The sequence below is a fragment of the Chiloscyllium punctatum genome, chromosome 44 (genome assembly GCF_047496795.1).
Source record: "Chiloscyllium punctatum isolate Juve2018m chromosome 44, sChiPun1.3, whole genome shotgun sequence".
NCBI lineage: Eukaryota > Metazoa > Chordata > Chondrichthyes > Orectolobiformes > Hemiscylliidae > Chiloscyllium > Chiloscyllium punctatum.
In genome coordinates this window covers 56706684-56721804 of record NC_092782.1, presented here as the reverse complement: position 1 = coordinate 56721804, position 15121 = coordinate 56706684, and the positions used below count along the sequence as shown (strand labels likewise).

At 43.4% G+C, this 15121-nt stretch overlaps 1 protein-coding gene across 5 annotated transcripts in view; it reads left to right on the top strand.

Annotated features, from left to right (window-relative positions):
* The first annotated feature begins 4381 nt into the window (after window positions 1-4381).
* Window positions 4382-15121, top strand: part of gata3 (GATA binding protein 3) — a 29143-nt gene continuing 18403 nt past the window's right edge. For 4 of the 5 annotated variants that reach the window (XM_072562996.1, XM_072562995.1, XM_072562994.1 and 1 more), the window contains exons 1-2: window positions 12847-13022; window positions 13533-13918. In XM_072562996.1, the coding sequence (XP_072419097.1) occupies window positions 13684-13918 (235 nt within the window). In that variant the 5' untranslated portion in view covers window positions 12847-13022; window positions 13533-13683. Of the gene's footprint in view, window positions 4603-6058; window positions 6107-12846; window positions 13023-13532; window positions 13919-15121 lie in introns of those variants that run through there. The other variant, XM_072562992.1, reaches the window with a different exon arrangement.

Sequence of the window (15121 nt, the reverse complement as noted above, 5' to 3'; positions counted from 1 at the left end):
GGGGGTCGCGGGAGGTGGTGTTTGTGTGGTCCAGGGTTCGAGCGACTCTCCTCAGCTCTGACAAACTGATGGGAGACGGTAACCGAAATGGGCCAGATAGATCTCAGAATCTTCCTTCCTCTGCATCTTCCTAAAGTCGGTGCTGATGTTAGCGAACAGAAAGCACTGGAGTGTGCAGTTTGTGTGCATTAGCGTTGAACCGCACAGTCAATGCGACAACCCGAAACGGGCAAATACTGTGCGGATGTAATGTTTAAACTCGCTTGGAGCTGCTGGAATAAATGCCTTCATGATGTAGGGGAGAGAGCTGCATGTTCTAAACCCAACCCCTGTTGCCCGGGATTGCTTTTGTTTTCACAGGTCGTGCCAGCCTTTTTATCCATAACCACCAGTCAATCAGACAAGAAATTGTCAGCACACCGTTTGAAAATGTGCCCATAAACGAAAACTTTACATTTTTAATTAAAAAAAATCAAACCGAGACAAAATTTCTCTGGGAGCTTGGCACCAAAAACATTCAGTGTAATGGAAAACGCCGCTTCCTCCACAGGGATCAATAGATTAAGAAACAATGATTTTGGCAGTGCGTTTCCTACAGTAAGTGCGGCTAGACTTGTCCAATTTTTTTGACAAAACCTATCTCCAGATCTCGCCTGTATTTTGACATATATGTCTCACAATGATCACCGAAATGGTACAAGATAGGTCTATAGACATTTAACGATTTTAAGAGTCGAGATTCTATACATTTTCATTCTATATATGCGCTTATATATCGAGTCCATAATTAATTTGTGGAGCATCAGATAGATTTTATGCCGTTTTATGGGAATGTAGATGTGATGATATTTGTGTAGGTTTATTCCTGAACACTAAAAGCCGATCAATGTGAATAAATAAACGCTGGAGTTTGGGGGTGGGGTGGGGGTGGGGGGGGGGGGGGGGGCGGGAGAGAGAAAATATATTTAGAAAGTTAGCCAACCCTTTATTTTAAAGTTCAAATTATGTGCGCGCGATCTTTTAATGGTGCGCCCTATCCCCAATGCTTAAGATAATAATCATCTTTTTTATTCTTCATTTTTGTAAAAGCGCCAGTATTCTCGACATCCAATTTGATGAAAATATCTTGCGGTGTTTTGGGGAAAGGGGGAAAGGCGCACAATTTCAGGTCGATCTTGTTAATTTCAGGTTGGAAATTGACACACTAATTAAACAGCACTAGACCACTCAAAGCTAGATTATTGGCCTTATCAGATCGACTATATTTTCCCAATTAAAATCGTAAGGCATTTCACTAGCCTGTGGATGAAAAATAGGAGACTTTACAACGGTGACCATCGTATTTTTACATCAGATTCATTGTGATGTATTAGATGCAATAAATTACCCGATGTAACAAAACATTGGGAGTTGAAAGGCTGATTATCTGCAGCACAGAGATAAGGCTGCATTATTCGAAATCATTATGAAACCGACGTTGGCGCTGACTTCTTTCTTAATCAGACCTTCTTATCCTGGCTCCGTGAGCAGCACCGATAAGGAGCAAGTAATTTATAATTCGCCACCTTCACTAATATTTAAAAAGTCAAACCCAAGAACGCCATAAAAAAAATCCGAACGCAGCCCAGATGAAAAATTGTCGGTATTAACACAATTTAATTAAATTTGCAGCTTCGGTATTACGGAGGGAGGTGTGGAGGAGGGGGGGAGGGCGGGAGAGAAAAAAAATGACTTATTTTTGAAGATGTGACTGTGATCATTTTAGTTGTGCCTGGGTGCTGTTTGGAGAGACTTTCAGACCATATTAACATTTTCATAAATCAGATGCCCACGGTTTATTACATCACTGGGCACGGTGTTAGATCAAGATAAAATAAATTGGAAGCTAAGATATCCGTGGTGTCTTACCTTTATGGGGGACTTTATCTTTCCTACTCTCCCCCGTGCCTGTTAAACCCATTTGGTTTTGGTTGTAAAATTGAGTGCTATTAAGGATGAATTGTTTAAATAAAATTATAAAAGCTTCTATTTTTAAGGGTAGTTGCAAATGATTATCAATCATAAAACTGCTGATATCGAAGCCTTTCCAAACATTGCTAATTGTTTCCGCTTAGCAGACCTGGTCATTTTGTTATCGCTGGTTGTGTTTCATTGATTTAATAATAAAATTGTTAATCAGCTCGTACAGAAAAACGTGTTCTTCCTTTTGGAGTAAACCGCCTGATCTAAACAGTGGGACGATTATTATAGTACTTTTTAAAAGAGTAGAATTCTATATTGAAGCAAATCTGATATGTGGTTACACATTATAAGTGTATAATCTTAATCCATCCTGTCCCAGCCCCGTTTGCTTCGTTGTTATATCCCTCTATAATATGAATTTGCACCAAGCGGTGTATCTATGAGAGAGAACTCGAAATGTGTTTCTGATTCCATTCTGTCTCTCTCGTGAGTCATGTAATGTCCACTGGAAACACCCAGAATGTTTATTTCTCAAAAAGCAGATAAAAAGCAAACAAGACTGACGGATTAGTGGGCGGTTGTCACAACATCAAGGAGCGGTGCCTGGTGTATTGGATACACTGTCTAAAATCTTACCCATATTAATATATGTCAACTGGTATTAGTCAGATAGCCCAAATTGGATTTTTTTTTCACAAAAACGACATATTGTATTGGCAAAGTAAAATTCTTCACTGCCTCTGTCTCCGTTTGCAACCAAAGAAAGGGGTTTTTTTTTCGCAGTTTCCTCACCCATGCGTTCAAGCACCGGTCTTCTACTGCATTCCCATTTGGTCTCCAGAGATAGTACTGATAGCTCCACCGATCGATTAAGGGAGAATGGGACCGCGATAAATGGCAAACGCCTCAAACTCCTGCCAGTTCCATCCAGGTTGACGGAAACAAAATTATTTGCGAAAAGGTGTTGCAGAAAATGAATATTCAGTCAAATGAACACAGATTGAAACGCTGTTGTTTCCCTCCCCCCCCCCCCCCACCCCCAAATATGTTTATTTGTTTGGCTCTTAGAACCTCACTGTGATTCTGTGAGATCAATTTAAAGTGGACAATTATGATAAATAAAGATATTGTGTATACTTGCTAACAATGGAATCGGGAGAATAGTGCCCGTGTAACGGAGCCCGTCACTAGACGCGTCATCTATTTTATCCAGCATAATTGAGGAGGAGGGAAACAGATATTTCCTTCATTGTAATATACCCTACAATAAACATAGTCAGTTTCTTCCATGTCAGCTCCTCACTTCCTCGGAATTATTTCTTTTTTTTGGAGGGGCAGAAAGAGAATCAGTAACTCGTCCTTATTGTTTCTGAATGTTACCATGTCATGTTAGTGACTTAATTATCTTGAATCTATTAGCTTGATTGAATTCGCTCAGCGAAGATAGAAATTGTAGCGATCAGTTTACAAGCAGATACAATGAATGATATTAAAGTCCCTTTCATCAGTCCAGTGCGGTTTTAACCATCACCCCCCTCTCCCGCCCCATTTATACAAGCCTTATATAAAGTAACAAACACTAGGAGGGAGTGAGCCCGTGTTTGTCGGGGGGGGGGCGGGGGTAGTGGTGTAACCAGGTCCAAAACCAATATTTAATTAATCGTTTTATTAATCAAGGGGAGGTGAGATCATGTCCCCCTCAAAATTCAGTTTGAATATCGTGTAGAAAAACCAAATCCCTACTCTCACTGTAACAAAATCGTCACTTTTTTTTCTTTGCAAAGATACCATCAGTCAGCAACACTTTTGAAAGATTATCTTTTCATTAAAGACATCGATTCCAAAGCAGTGCATTTAGGAGCATTCCCCTGTCCGTTTGACGGATACCTCCAAGAACACTGTTAGCTTAAAGGGCTCTGCCTTCTCAAACACGGTCACACTCCCAGTATCTGAACATGCTCCCTCAGAAAGTTTGGTGTGAATAGTCAGGTAAAATCCTGCAAATACTAAGGACCGGCCCGTGTATTTCATTCACTCGTGTCTTCGTTTAAGGTAGAGTGAGATTTATGCTCGAGAGCAGGTAAGTGATGTAGAGATTACATTAAATAATCAAAAGCATCAATGTGGATTTGGTGAGAAGGTAGATTCCGCTAATAGAACTGACAAGACCTTTCGCTCCTGGACATTTTAAACCCTGTCTTTCTGCTTTTGCAACATTGAAATGACAGTAAACAAGCAGCGTGAAATTATTTGCATTTGGAAGATACCAGTTCTTACATCACCAACGCGTTTATAAAACGACATGTTTGCTGGATTTTTTTCTCTCTGCACCAACAGCTCCCCCCGCCAACCCTTCCCCGCCCCCGTCTATTTGAATACCATTTAACTGTGAATTTAGTCGTTTTTCGTGGATGGTCAGTCAGCGACTTGACCTGGGCTACCTTAACAACCCGGAAGAGAACTCGAGAGGCTGGCTTTACGGCTGAATGCAGAGTTTGGTCTGATTGAAATAGCGAGTCGAGCTATAATTGCACATTGCTCGTCTGTCTGTCACGAGGCGATAAGTTTTGGGAGAGGGATCAGGGGAGAAAAAAAACACAGCGAGTTGCTAGCGCCAGACTCCACACAAGAGCTCAAGAGGTCAGTAAATATTTATATTTTTTCAACGTCTTCCCCACGTGGAGTGAGGCCGAACTCCACAGGCACTCAAACGGAGGGATGACATTCATGAACAGTTCGTTAAATCGTGAATAATATAATCGAGAATAAGGTCCCTGACAACGACTGAGATCGCACTGTATTCTGTTCCTCTGAGCGTCAGGAACACCCCCCCCCCACCGCCTCGTCCCCACTTGCTGTATTGTTGCTATTGCTGTGAATTCCGTTCAGAATTAAATTGTCAGTCCAAGGTCGATTTCACAGTTTGATTCGGGAGTCAGTTCAGGATATCAATTACTTTGCAAACCAACCAAATGATGCGATTTACACCTAAGTGGGTTTGGTTGGAATTAAGGCGCCAATACTCAAAGCTAACAGTGAAAATACGCTCAGAGTGCAATTAATCTGGGACAACACGGCATTATGTGTCTTCCACCTCCCCCCCCCACCCTCCTCCAGAAATAAAAGCAGCGTTTGAGTAATTATGTGCGTTAGGCGAAACTCATGGGAATGAATTTCTGATTTTGACCTTCGAATTAAATCTCGTCAGAACTTCATTTGAATCCAGCAATGAATACCTTTCCCCAACATAACTGATCTCATCAATATCCATTGCCGAACTGCAGTGGGCGAAAATAGCCTATATTTGTTCATATTTGCTCGAAACTACTCGAATTGGGACGCTCTAGAAATTGCTCTCGTATTAAATAAATATTATACAGTACGTGCATATGAGAAAGCGGGGTAACTGCTGCGGAGTGGAGGCGGGGATTGGGGGTTAGACCACATTCTCCTGTTTTGGAAGGGACCACCATTAATGAACATTGAGGGGTGAGATAAACAAAGTTGCAGATAACAAAAAAATCCACTGTTAGAACAGCACGGGGGTAAGGAACAGCTTAATTAACTTGGCCTCTAACCTGAAAGATACAGCAAAACGCTCATAAGGCATTGACTGTCGCCCGTGCTGGTGTTACTTAACATACGAGTCATTCATTTTAACTCCATCTCGAAACTATCCTCAGATTAGAACCTCGGCAAATTGTTTTTTTTTGTGGATGATGAATATTAGAGTCTGATTGATCCTAATGGTATCCCACGGCGGAATTTATGAACCGGAATTAAATCTAATTTGGGAGGGGGGTGGTGGGGGAGACGGTTAGCAGGTAAATTGCGCTGCCTGTCGCCAGGCACGCTGTCAGCGAATGGTAAAATCCACTGCGGCTTGTTCAGGAGCCTTCCTGCTGTGTGACAATGAGACATTTTCTGTTAAATGCTCCTCAGACTGGGAGCTGCTCCGGACTGGGCCAGTAGCCCTGACGGAGCAAGAGAAACTGGAGGTTGAGGGTCACGCTGCAAGGTCGTCACCTCACAGCCGTACTGTCTCCTTGCAAACAAAAATATACTGATCAATTTCATGTTCATTTCACTCTTTCAGAAAAGCGCTCTCTACCTCCTCGTTGCAGACTTGTCAGCGGGAACATCTGTAAGTGGACTTTACATTTATTCTGTATCTGCTTGTGTATGTGACTTGTCGACAATCCTCATGTGTGTGCATTGACGGATGGATTTTGGATTCCTCGGTGTTAAAATGTGTACACATAATGTGCGGAGACAAACATGTCCATTTGCATGTGTGTAACTTTTGAAATATCATTCCTGAGGATAAAATAATATGGTAATGGGGCATATAGATTTGAATTGCTATCGGGGATTTCAATTTATCATCATTTAGGGCAATCGTGGTTCATCGAATTTAACAAAACGTTCCTCGTTTATCTGGTTAGTTTGGAAAGAATGAAGCCATTGGAATGGAAGGCAGTGTATCTGGTTATTCCCCCGCTCCCGTCTCTTTCTGAAGTCTCACACACAGCTATCTCTGCACTTCCACCTTCGACTCAGCCTTTTATCTCTCTCTCTCAGCTGCTGTTCTTCTGACATTACAGGAGTAACACTTGTGTGTGTGTGTAAGTGTGTGTGTGAGTGGGAGATGCTGTTTGTGAAACTGCAAACTTACTGTGGCGTACAGATCAAAATAAGGGGGAAATGAATGAGCACAGACACATAACAGAGTTTTTTTTCTTTGAAATCTAACCCAGAACAGATAAACGATCAGTTCGCCGTGCTCCTGATCTGGCCGGCAATCTGACCGCTTATCCTTTAAATGTATTAAGTATTTCTGGTTAGTTTATTTTTAAAATTGGACGCTGTTAAAATGTCATTGCTTAAATGGCTGTCTTGGGAAACAGCAAAGAATCCCGTGAATAGACTGCGGAGTCCCAGCGCATCTGGAGAGAATGTGGAAAAAGACTGAGACAGATGCAGCTTTAAGTCAAAACCACCGAAATTGCTGGCGAAAGTCAGCATTTACAGATGTTGCCAGACCTGCTGAGTTTCTTCAGCAATTTCTGTTTTTGTTTCAGATCTCCAATATCCGCAGTTCTTTTGTTTGCTGGTAGCGCGAGCTCATTCACCAGTCAAACTTTACGATAAACCGTGCAAAGTCTGCGGAATAATAGAGCGTGCACTTCTCTCTTGCCATTCGGTCGAACTTCTTAAAATTGAGGATAAATTAAAAACGGAGAGAGAGGTGGGGGTGGGGGTGGGGGGGGGAATGTTCCAATTCTAACTGTCGGCGCTTTCATTCTCTAACCTGCCACATTAAACATACACCGTGTCACCTGTGAGAGGCGATAGGTCCTTCCGAATACTCAAGGGGGGGAACACTTGAGTTCAGAATCGACTGTCGGAGTTATCTCCGCGCAGTCATTGGCCGCTATCTCAGTATATGCCAGGTCGAGTCTTCTACCTGACAAAGCCAGAGAGATGTCAATAGCTCCGACCAGCTCCCCTCCATCGCTCATTCTGTCAAAAGGAAACACAATGACGAGCTGCCCCGTGACAGTAAACCGGACAACTTAAAACAAAACATCAGCTCAAATACGTATTAAGTGTTTCAGGGAGGGCGAGAGACAATGCTGGGACACAATATTAATGCCATATGTTGGGACTTAGGACGAAGTATTTGTTTTTCCGAGAATGCTCGTCTTTCAACAGAGAGTCAAGAGTTGTTCTGGACGCAGGCAGCCACTAGAACAATTCTATTGTCTTTTAAGACAATATGGTGAAGAAGGAGCTGACACATCCTGGCTCCATTCTCACACAGAACGTAGTTCTGCTTTTGGTTTAAAGCACTTGCAAAATTGTAAATTGATTATTCTGGAAAATTGTGGAAGGTTGTGACTCAACGCGATTCTTCGCCCTCCTCGGTCCAAACTGATCCAATACCAAAAAGATACCATCGTGTGTGGGTTAGTTCAGCTTCCAGCAGGATTTCCAGACTTCTACCCAATTTCTCAGGCACTGCTCACCAAACTTTGAGAATATCAATGACTTTAGCAACGCTCCCATCAGCACAATGAACATGGTCAGATCTGCTCTTTTATATCACTGATAGGACAAAGAACTGTGGCTAGATTTCCCTTTACCAACACGTTACTCAATCCAAAATCGAACTGACCTCAAAACTCCCCCTTCTTGTTTCTTAAATTTACTTCTTTAGATGAGAGAGGCTGTCTTTCTCTTCGCGTTAAAAAAGCAACACTTTTTGTTTTAACAAAGAGAAACTGTTATTAGGAATCTGCGGTAAATCCAACCTAAGTTGGTATTAATAGAACGCTCGCTACCTTAAGATAGAAACAAGTCGGAGTGAATCAAAGAGTGAAACTCACCGGAACTTACCAACGTGAAACCTGAAATTGACAAGTCATTGCTTTGAACGTTCACATGCACAGGGAAGGGGTTTACACACACACATAGATACGCACATAGATACGCATATAGTCTCACACATTCCCCTCCTTATGCACACATAGACAAACGCAAGTATATGTACAGGCACATAGAGTCACACAGCTAATCACACACACACGCACATATATACACAGATACGTACACGCAGGCACACGGACACAGGCTTACACAGCCATACACGCGCATATACACACAAACATACACACGGGTGGATTCAAACGGGCACACATACACATAGACACACACATACACTCTCCCTCACACACACAGGCACACGTGTGTACACACACAAACGCACTCACCCTGGATCCAGACGGTAACTCATCATTATAGGCACATTTTCACAATATCTCGAACATTTCTTTCTCTCTGTGAAACTATGGTACAATCACCGATTAGTCATTTTGCGCTGCTCCTTTTTTTATTTCGTCTGAACATCGCGTTGATCAATTTTCTGATGAAAACGCGTTTCTCCTGTGTGTCACCCATTTAAGTATAAATCTATCAGCATGGTAACACCTTTACTCCCTCTGTTAGTGATAAATCTGATAAGAATTGAATTAGCACTTAAATAAGAATGTTCTGGCGAAGTGAGGTGGACAATAAATAACAGCCTGTCCTTTGTGCCTACAGATGTCTCGTTTTCTTTAACCAAACCGTTCGCTTGTGAATGTCAGATCAGTTCTATAAATCTAGAAAACCCCTGGTTTATATCATTGGTCGCTTTAGAAAGAGATGTGCCACTGAACAAACTAACGAAAGGACGCTGTAATTAAAATCCGAAAGAGAATATATGACACTCAGGGAAGGACTAACGAATTGTACGATCTCATTTTGTTTTAAAAAGCTTTACATATATTAAAAAACACTTTAAAAGAGATACTGATTATAATCTGTCAGTTATATCAATAACTGGTTTTAAAGTATTCCACCCTGTATCTTAGATGCCAACTAAGCCCATTCATTGGTTTGAACGGATCTCAGTCATTAATATAAGTTAGCCTCCACGCCTGAAGTTTTTCTTGCTAGTTAACTCTGCCTTGAGGCCAGGCTCTGTGTCCCCAGTATAACCCTGTGCGTTCGCCACGGGCTATTTTTATAACTTTACCTGTACGGGGAGCGGTGATTGAACCGAGTATCAGAGGAAGATTGAGACAGAAGATCAAATCCGACCGCAAACAGCACAGGGCAACTGTGAGTCGGTTAATTAAACAGTCATTTCTGACGAGTCAGGATCGGCCCCGGTTTACACGTGGTCTATCTCCGCTACGGTGCCTGATCACAACCCAACAATAAACATGCTGCTCAGGTTTTACGAAAAGATCGATGTGAATCGAAGAATAATGTTCCCAAGGCGTCTTGTGTGTGTGTGTGTGTGTGTTCTTTGGAGTGGGAGATATCACCGGTATCAATTGCAGTGGCGCGCCTTTTCAAATTCAAATCAAAATGAAGCATTTCCTCCCCCCAAAAATACACAATTGTATGTTTTTTTTGCGCTTAATTGTTGAAACAATGGCGCACATTAACTCTGCTTCTGTCAATCAGCACACACCATGTAACTGGGCGGGATTTCAGAGACAGCGAAAGCATATTAACCAAAGACACACACACACAAAGGTCTTCTTCAGAGACTTGTTAAAGTTATAATTGCAATGAGAGTTCAAAAAACACGGGGAAATGCAACATTTCCTGGTCGCGAGCCACCGAAATGACCAAATTTGTTTGTCTTGCCCAAATGGTGTGTGGTCGCCTCAATAAATTATGGTCCATAGATTGTAATTACAGTACCGGCTGTTCCCGTTGACAAAACTCATCCATAAACCTCTCCTTTAACTACTAGGGGCTTGCTAACTTTACTGAGCTACTACCTGCAGCGTGAGGATGGGCAGGAGGTTAAACAGATCCCCCACACAATGGTCAGCATTCAGTGAGGAAGTGGTGCATTAGGGAACGGGTAGATTCACTCGTCCCGAACCCTGGGCTGGACTCGGGTTTATAGAATCCATTTAACTTACACTCGACACACAAGGGGGCATGAGCAAGTTAACACAAACGTGACAACTTTACGGGCATCTGTTTGGCCTGTGGAGCGCTTCGCGAGATCTTTAGCTTCACTCGGTACCATTTGCTGGCCTGGGAAGGTTTCTGAAAACACGATAGAGAGGTGCGGCGGGGGATACACAAAAGATCATAATGAAAAAGAAAAGCTCACTAGTGCGAAGACCTCTTGGCAAATAGAGCAGCGGTCCCTTTACTAAAACAGACCTTTGAGAGCATAGGCAGTAAAGATGCACTGTTTGTAACGGTGTATCACGGGTAAAATCAACCGTGATATTAATCACCTTCCAAAGGGTTATTCAAATTAATTAAAAAAGGAATGTAAAGATTTTTTTGAGAGGACAAAATGGTGACATGGTCACGCGAGTTTTGAATGATGATTTTGAAAATTGGTTGAAATAAATGGCATTTATGTAAACATTTTTTGTTGGCTGACCGGGCCCTCTGTGCAGTGACTGAATTCGAACTGGGTGTTATTTGTGTTCGCCACTCACTGTACAGTGAAGTTCACATGTCTCAGAAGGGACAGGGGGGCGGGGTGGTGGGGGAAAAAAAAAGCACCAGTGCATTTTCGGCTCCTAAATTGTCCCCCGTTGGTTCTTAATCAGTGAATTGCAATCTGGTCAAATGATTGTGGTTGGTTAACAAATGATGCATGTCAGAATCTCCAGATGCCGGTGCGTTAAGGGGGCTTGTGGACACAAGTCAACTTTGGGAAAGTAAAATCCCACTACCCCCCACGAAAAAAAAGAGAAATCTTTGATCCAAGTGAAGAATATTCGCTCTCTGACCTAAACAAATTTTTGTTATATGTTCTGTGTCATGTCGCTTCCGCTGGCCCTTCTGACTGAAATTCCCTCTTCACTGCCTCATTTCCTGGCTATTTATTCAGCTAATGACGTCACGGCAAGTGGCGTCGGCATGGCTGGCCATTTCAGTAAAATGCAGAGCATCAAAAGAACAACCTCCCATTTCCCCAATTACATACTGTCAGCCCGTGCAGCCGGCCTGGGAATTAGACTCTAAATACCAGCCCGCGGCCCTCCTATTCTGATGCAGTCAACTGGAATGATTCCCCCATTGCTAGGCACTGTGCCTACCTGACACGATTCAATCCCGAGAGAACAGTGGGCTCCCAATCACCTGTCATTTCATATACGGACCTTCAGTGCCTTTCCCAATTTCGAAATAAAGTGATTTTCCCTCTCATTCCCGATGCCTTGATTCTGTCTGTCGCTACCTACTCCTGTTGGCGCAGTGTCCCTACCTTTGAACCAGGAGGTCTGCGTTCACCTGCTCCAGACACGTGTCACAATATCTCCGCATCAGGTTGGCGAGGGAGTCTATCTCTCCCCGCAGCATTTACGGCTTGGTATTCCATCTCTTTCCCCTCGCCCCTCCCCCCCCCCATCCCCCTTCTAAGTCCTTCCATCAAACCTACCTCATTGACCAAGATGTTGGTTACCTGCCGTAATGTCGTTTCACGTGGAGGTCTCTCTGTCGATCTTGTGCTTGACAAAGCTCCCGCCAGGCACAATGGGACGCTTATCGGCTGAAAGGCGCTACATAAATGCAAGTTGCTGTCGCTCTCCCGATTTCTGACAGGCAGAATCTGACCTTTGCCTGTACGACAGTTACCTGCCATTTACAGTGCGTCTGTTCACACGTGAATTAATATTTTATTACTTTCTTCACATGTGAATGTATACTTGTCTTTTTGTGTCGGACCTGAATTCTCATGGATTTTAAAGCGCCCAGATGCTGCTCATTATAACTGGAGAGATTTAAAGAGATTTAAATCTCTACGTGTTCGGAGTACATCTCCGATAAGAAAAAAATCCCAGAACGAACAGTCTCTTCTTTTTTTAAAAAGGTCTTTTAAATTAAAGATGATCATTTTTGAATGACTTTTTGGTGGGGGGTGTAGAGGACGTTGGGACAATGTTACATTGCGGAAGCGGTTTGATTGGCATTTGTAGTTTACCAATAAACTCTGACTTCTGTAGCCACCCCACCGTCCCCAACACGCCACAAACCTTTTCCATTAATCAACTCTGCCTCTGGAGGAGGAGACTTCCTCTGATTGTTCAAAGGGAGAGGGGGAAAAAAAACCCTCCATTCGGCCCCTCCTCATTCCAACCCTCTGACAGTAGCTGCCAAGGAGTAGCCAATGGGTGGGCTTGGAGGGGGAAAGGGGGCGGGCCTTTCCTTCCACCAATGGGGAGGGCCCGTGGACGGACCAATCAGGAATGGGGTTGTGCGTGGGTGGGCGGGGCCTGAACCCCCAAGATGCTTGAGGAGGGGGGGTGTAGGAGGGCTGTGATTGGCCGCGAGGGGGTGGGTTGTTTTTAAGATCCGACGCGCCGTGCATTGAGAGCCGACTGGCGCCATCCGCCAGTTCAGAGAGAATGCCTTCACTGTGAAAAAAAAACTGGGACATAAACACCATCTGATCAGCTCAGGCTCCTCCAGCCCTAGCTCATGTGCGCGACTGACACAACCTCCTGAGAGACAGCGAAGGAGCAGCTAAGGTTCGTTCTCCGCTTCTTACTCGTCCTTTTGAAAACCCCCAAAATAACAGAACCAACCAGCCCATCTCTCGAAAGGGCGAATGCGTTGCGGAATGGTTCATTTATTGGGAAAAAAAGAATCAAATATTACAGCACAAAACTGGAATTAAACAGCGTTAAGGCTTAAATTTAGCAGCCCCTTATTGATTAGGGATTTACATGGTTAATGTTTGGTTAAAGGTGTTTAGGGGCTGTATTGGATACCAAGTGGATTCAGGCAATGGAACTAATGACATTTTTTTAATGTTCCTTGTTCAGTTAATAACTTTATTCGCATTCAGCGATGCGGGACCTTCAGTGTTCTCGGTCGTTTTAAATTAGTTTCGATTTTAGACTTACTTGTTTTTCTCTGCCCCCCCCCCCAACACTTTAGGAAGGGTCAGGTGTCAGTTTCGAATAAAGTAACCTTCGCTTTTCTCTCGTCTCTCTCTTTCTCTCTTCCACCCCTCCCCACCCCACCCCACTGTACAGGTGTATGAGAAAGCAGCGCCGAAGGATCTAATTTAAGTGGATTCTGTAAACTGAAAAAAAAAGAGAGACTTGGAAAGGGGACCGGGACTGTAATCACAGAGAGAGACACGCCAAAGGCACAAAAAGGGGTTGCGTTCGAAGGTTCACCGCGATGGAAGTGGATCAGCCTCGCTGGATGACTCACCATCATCCCGCCGTGTTGAATGGACAACATCCTGACTCTCACCACCCCGGCTTGGGGCATGGGTATGTGGACTCTGCGCCCTATCTCCCGTCCGAAGAAGTGGATGTACTTTTCAACATTGATGGCCAAGCGAATCACGTCGCATCTTACTATGGAAACTCGGTCCGGGCCACCGTGCAGAGATATCCACCACCGCACCACGGTGAGAAGTTAGCAGTTTACGCGTTAACTGTCGGGCTGCATTGTCCCTGTAGCCACACACACGTTTCAGTGTAGAGAAGAGCAGACGCATCAGTTTGCCTTTTGAGTGAGATTTATTTTTGAAGGCCTCCACTGATAACTTGCAAACTGACACCTCTGACAAGTTTTTTTTAATTCGCTTTCCAACTTTATTCCAGCAACTTTTGCTAATCACTGAGGATATAGAAACAAAATGAATTGTGCTGCCCTTTCTTGATCCGAACGGTCGAAATGTTTAGAAAGAGGGGCGAGTTTAGTGCGAGTTCTTCCCGGATGTAATAGTCTTTGAGACTCTACACAAACATCCCATTCCCAAGTTTTCCAGTCGCCTGGGGATTATTCCATTTAGTGTTACTTATCTCGAAATTTGACATTTCTGAGCTTGTAATGTGCTTTTTTTTTTGCGACCATTTTTGCAGCGTGGGCGTTCATTCCGTGACTTGTTGAATACGTTTAAATAGTTGCGGTGTTTGTCCGTAACAGGTTTAGTTGTGGCTGGGTGAAAACTGTGTACATTGTAAACTGAAGGTACTCTTTCTGTCTACCCTCCATCCTCATCAGCCTCCCTGTCAGCAGGACACTCCAGCCCTCACCTCTTCACCTTCCTTCCTACCCCTCCCAAGGATGGGCTTTTATTTCTGAGTTCCCACTTTGAGTGTTTTTTGTGTGTGTGTGACGCGCACACCAAATATTATACAAACGGCATTTGGATCTAAAATGATATATCTGGATTTCACATTGGTCAGTTCTTCCCAAGCGAGTGAACGACCATAGTCGGTGCAGTACACTGTATAAAAGAATGCTTATGGTCAAACAGAATGCAATACAAAGTGCTTAGCTTTGTTCAAAATGAAGCAAAAATGCTTCTTTGTGTCAACTCATTGTGCTTGATTTCTTTTTTGAAAATGTAGTTAAGGATGAATTTGGGATAATGAAAACCAAGTAGTGAAAAAGGCTGACTAATTTTAATGGAGAAAGTGAGGACTGCAGATGCTGGAGATCAGAGCTGAAAATGTGTTGCTGGAAAAGCGCAGCAGGTCAGGCAGCATCCAAGGAGCAGGAGAATCGACGTTTCGGGCATGAGCCCTTCTTCAGGGATTCCTGAAGAAGGGCTCATGCCTGAAACGTCGCTTCTCCTGCTCCGTGACTAATTTTAATATAAACT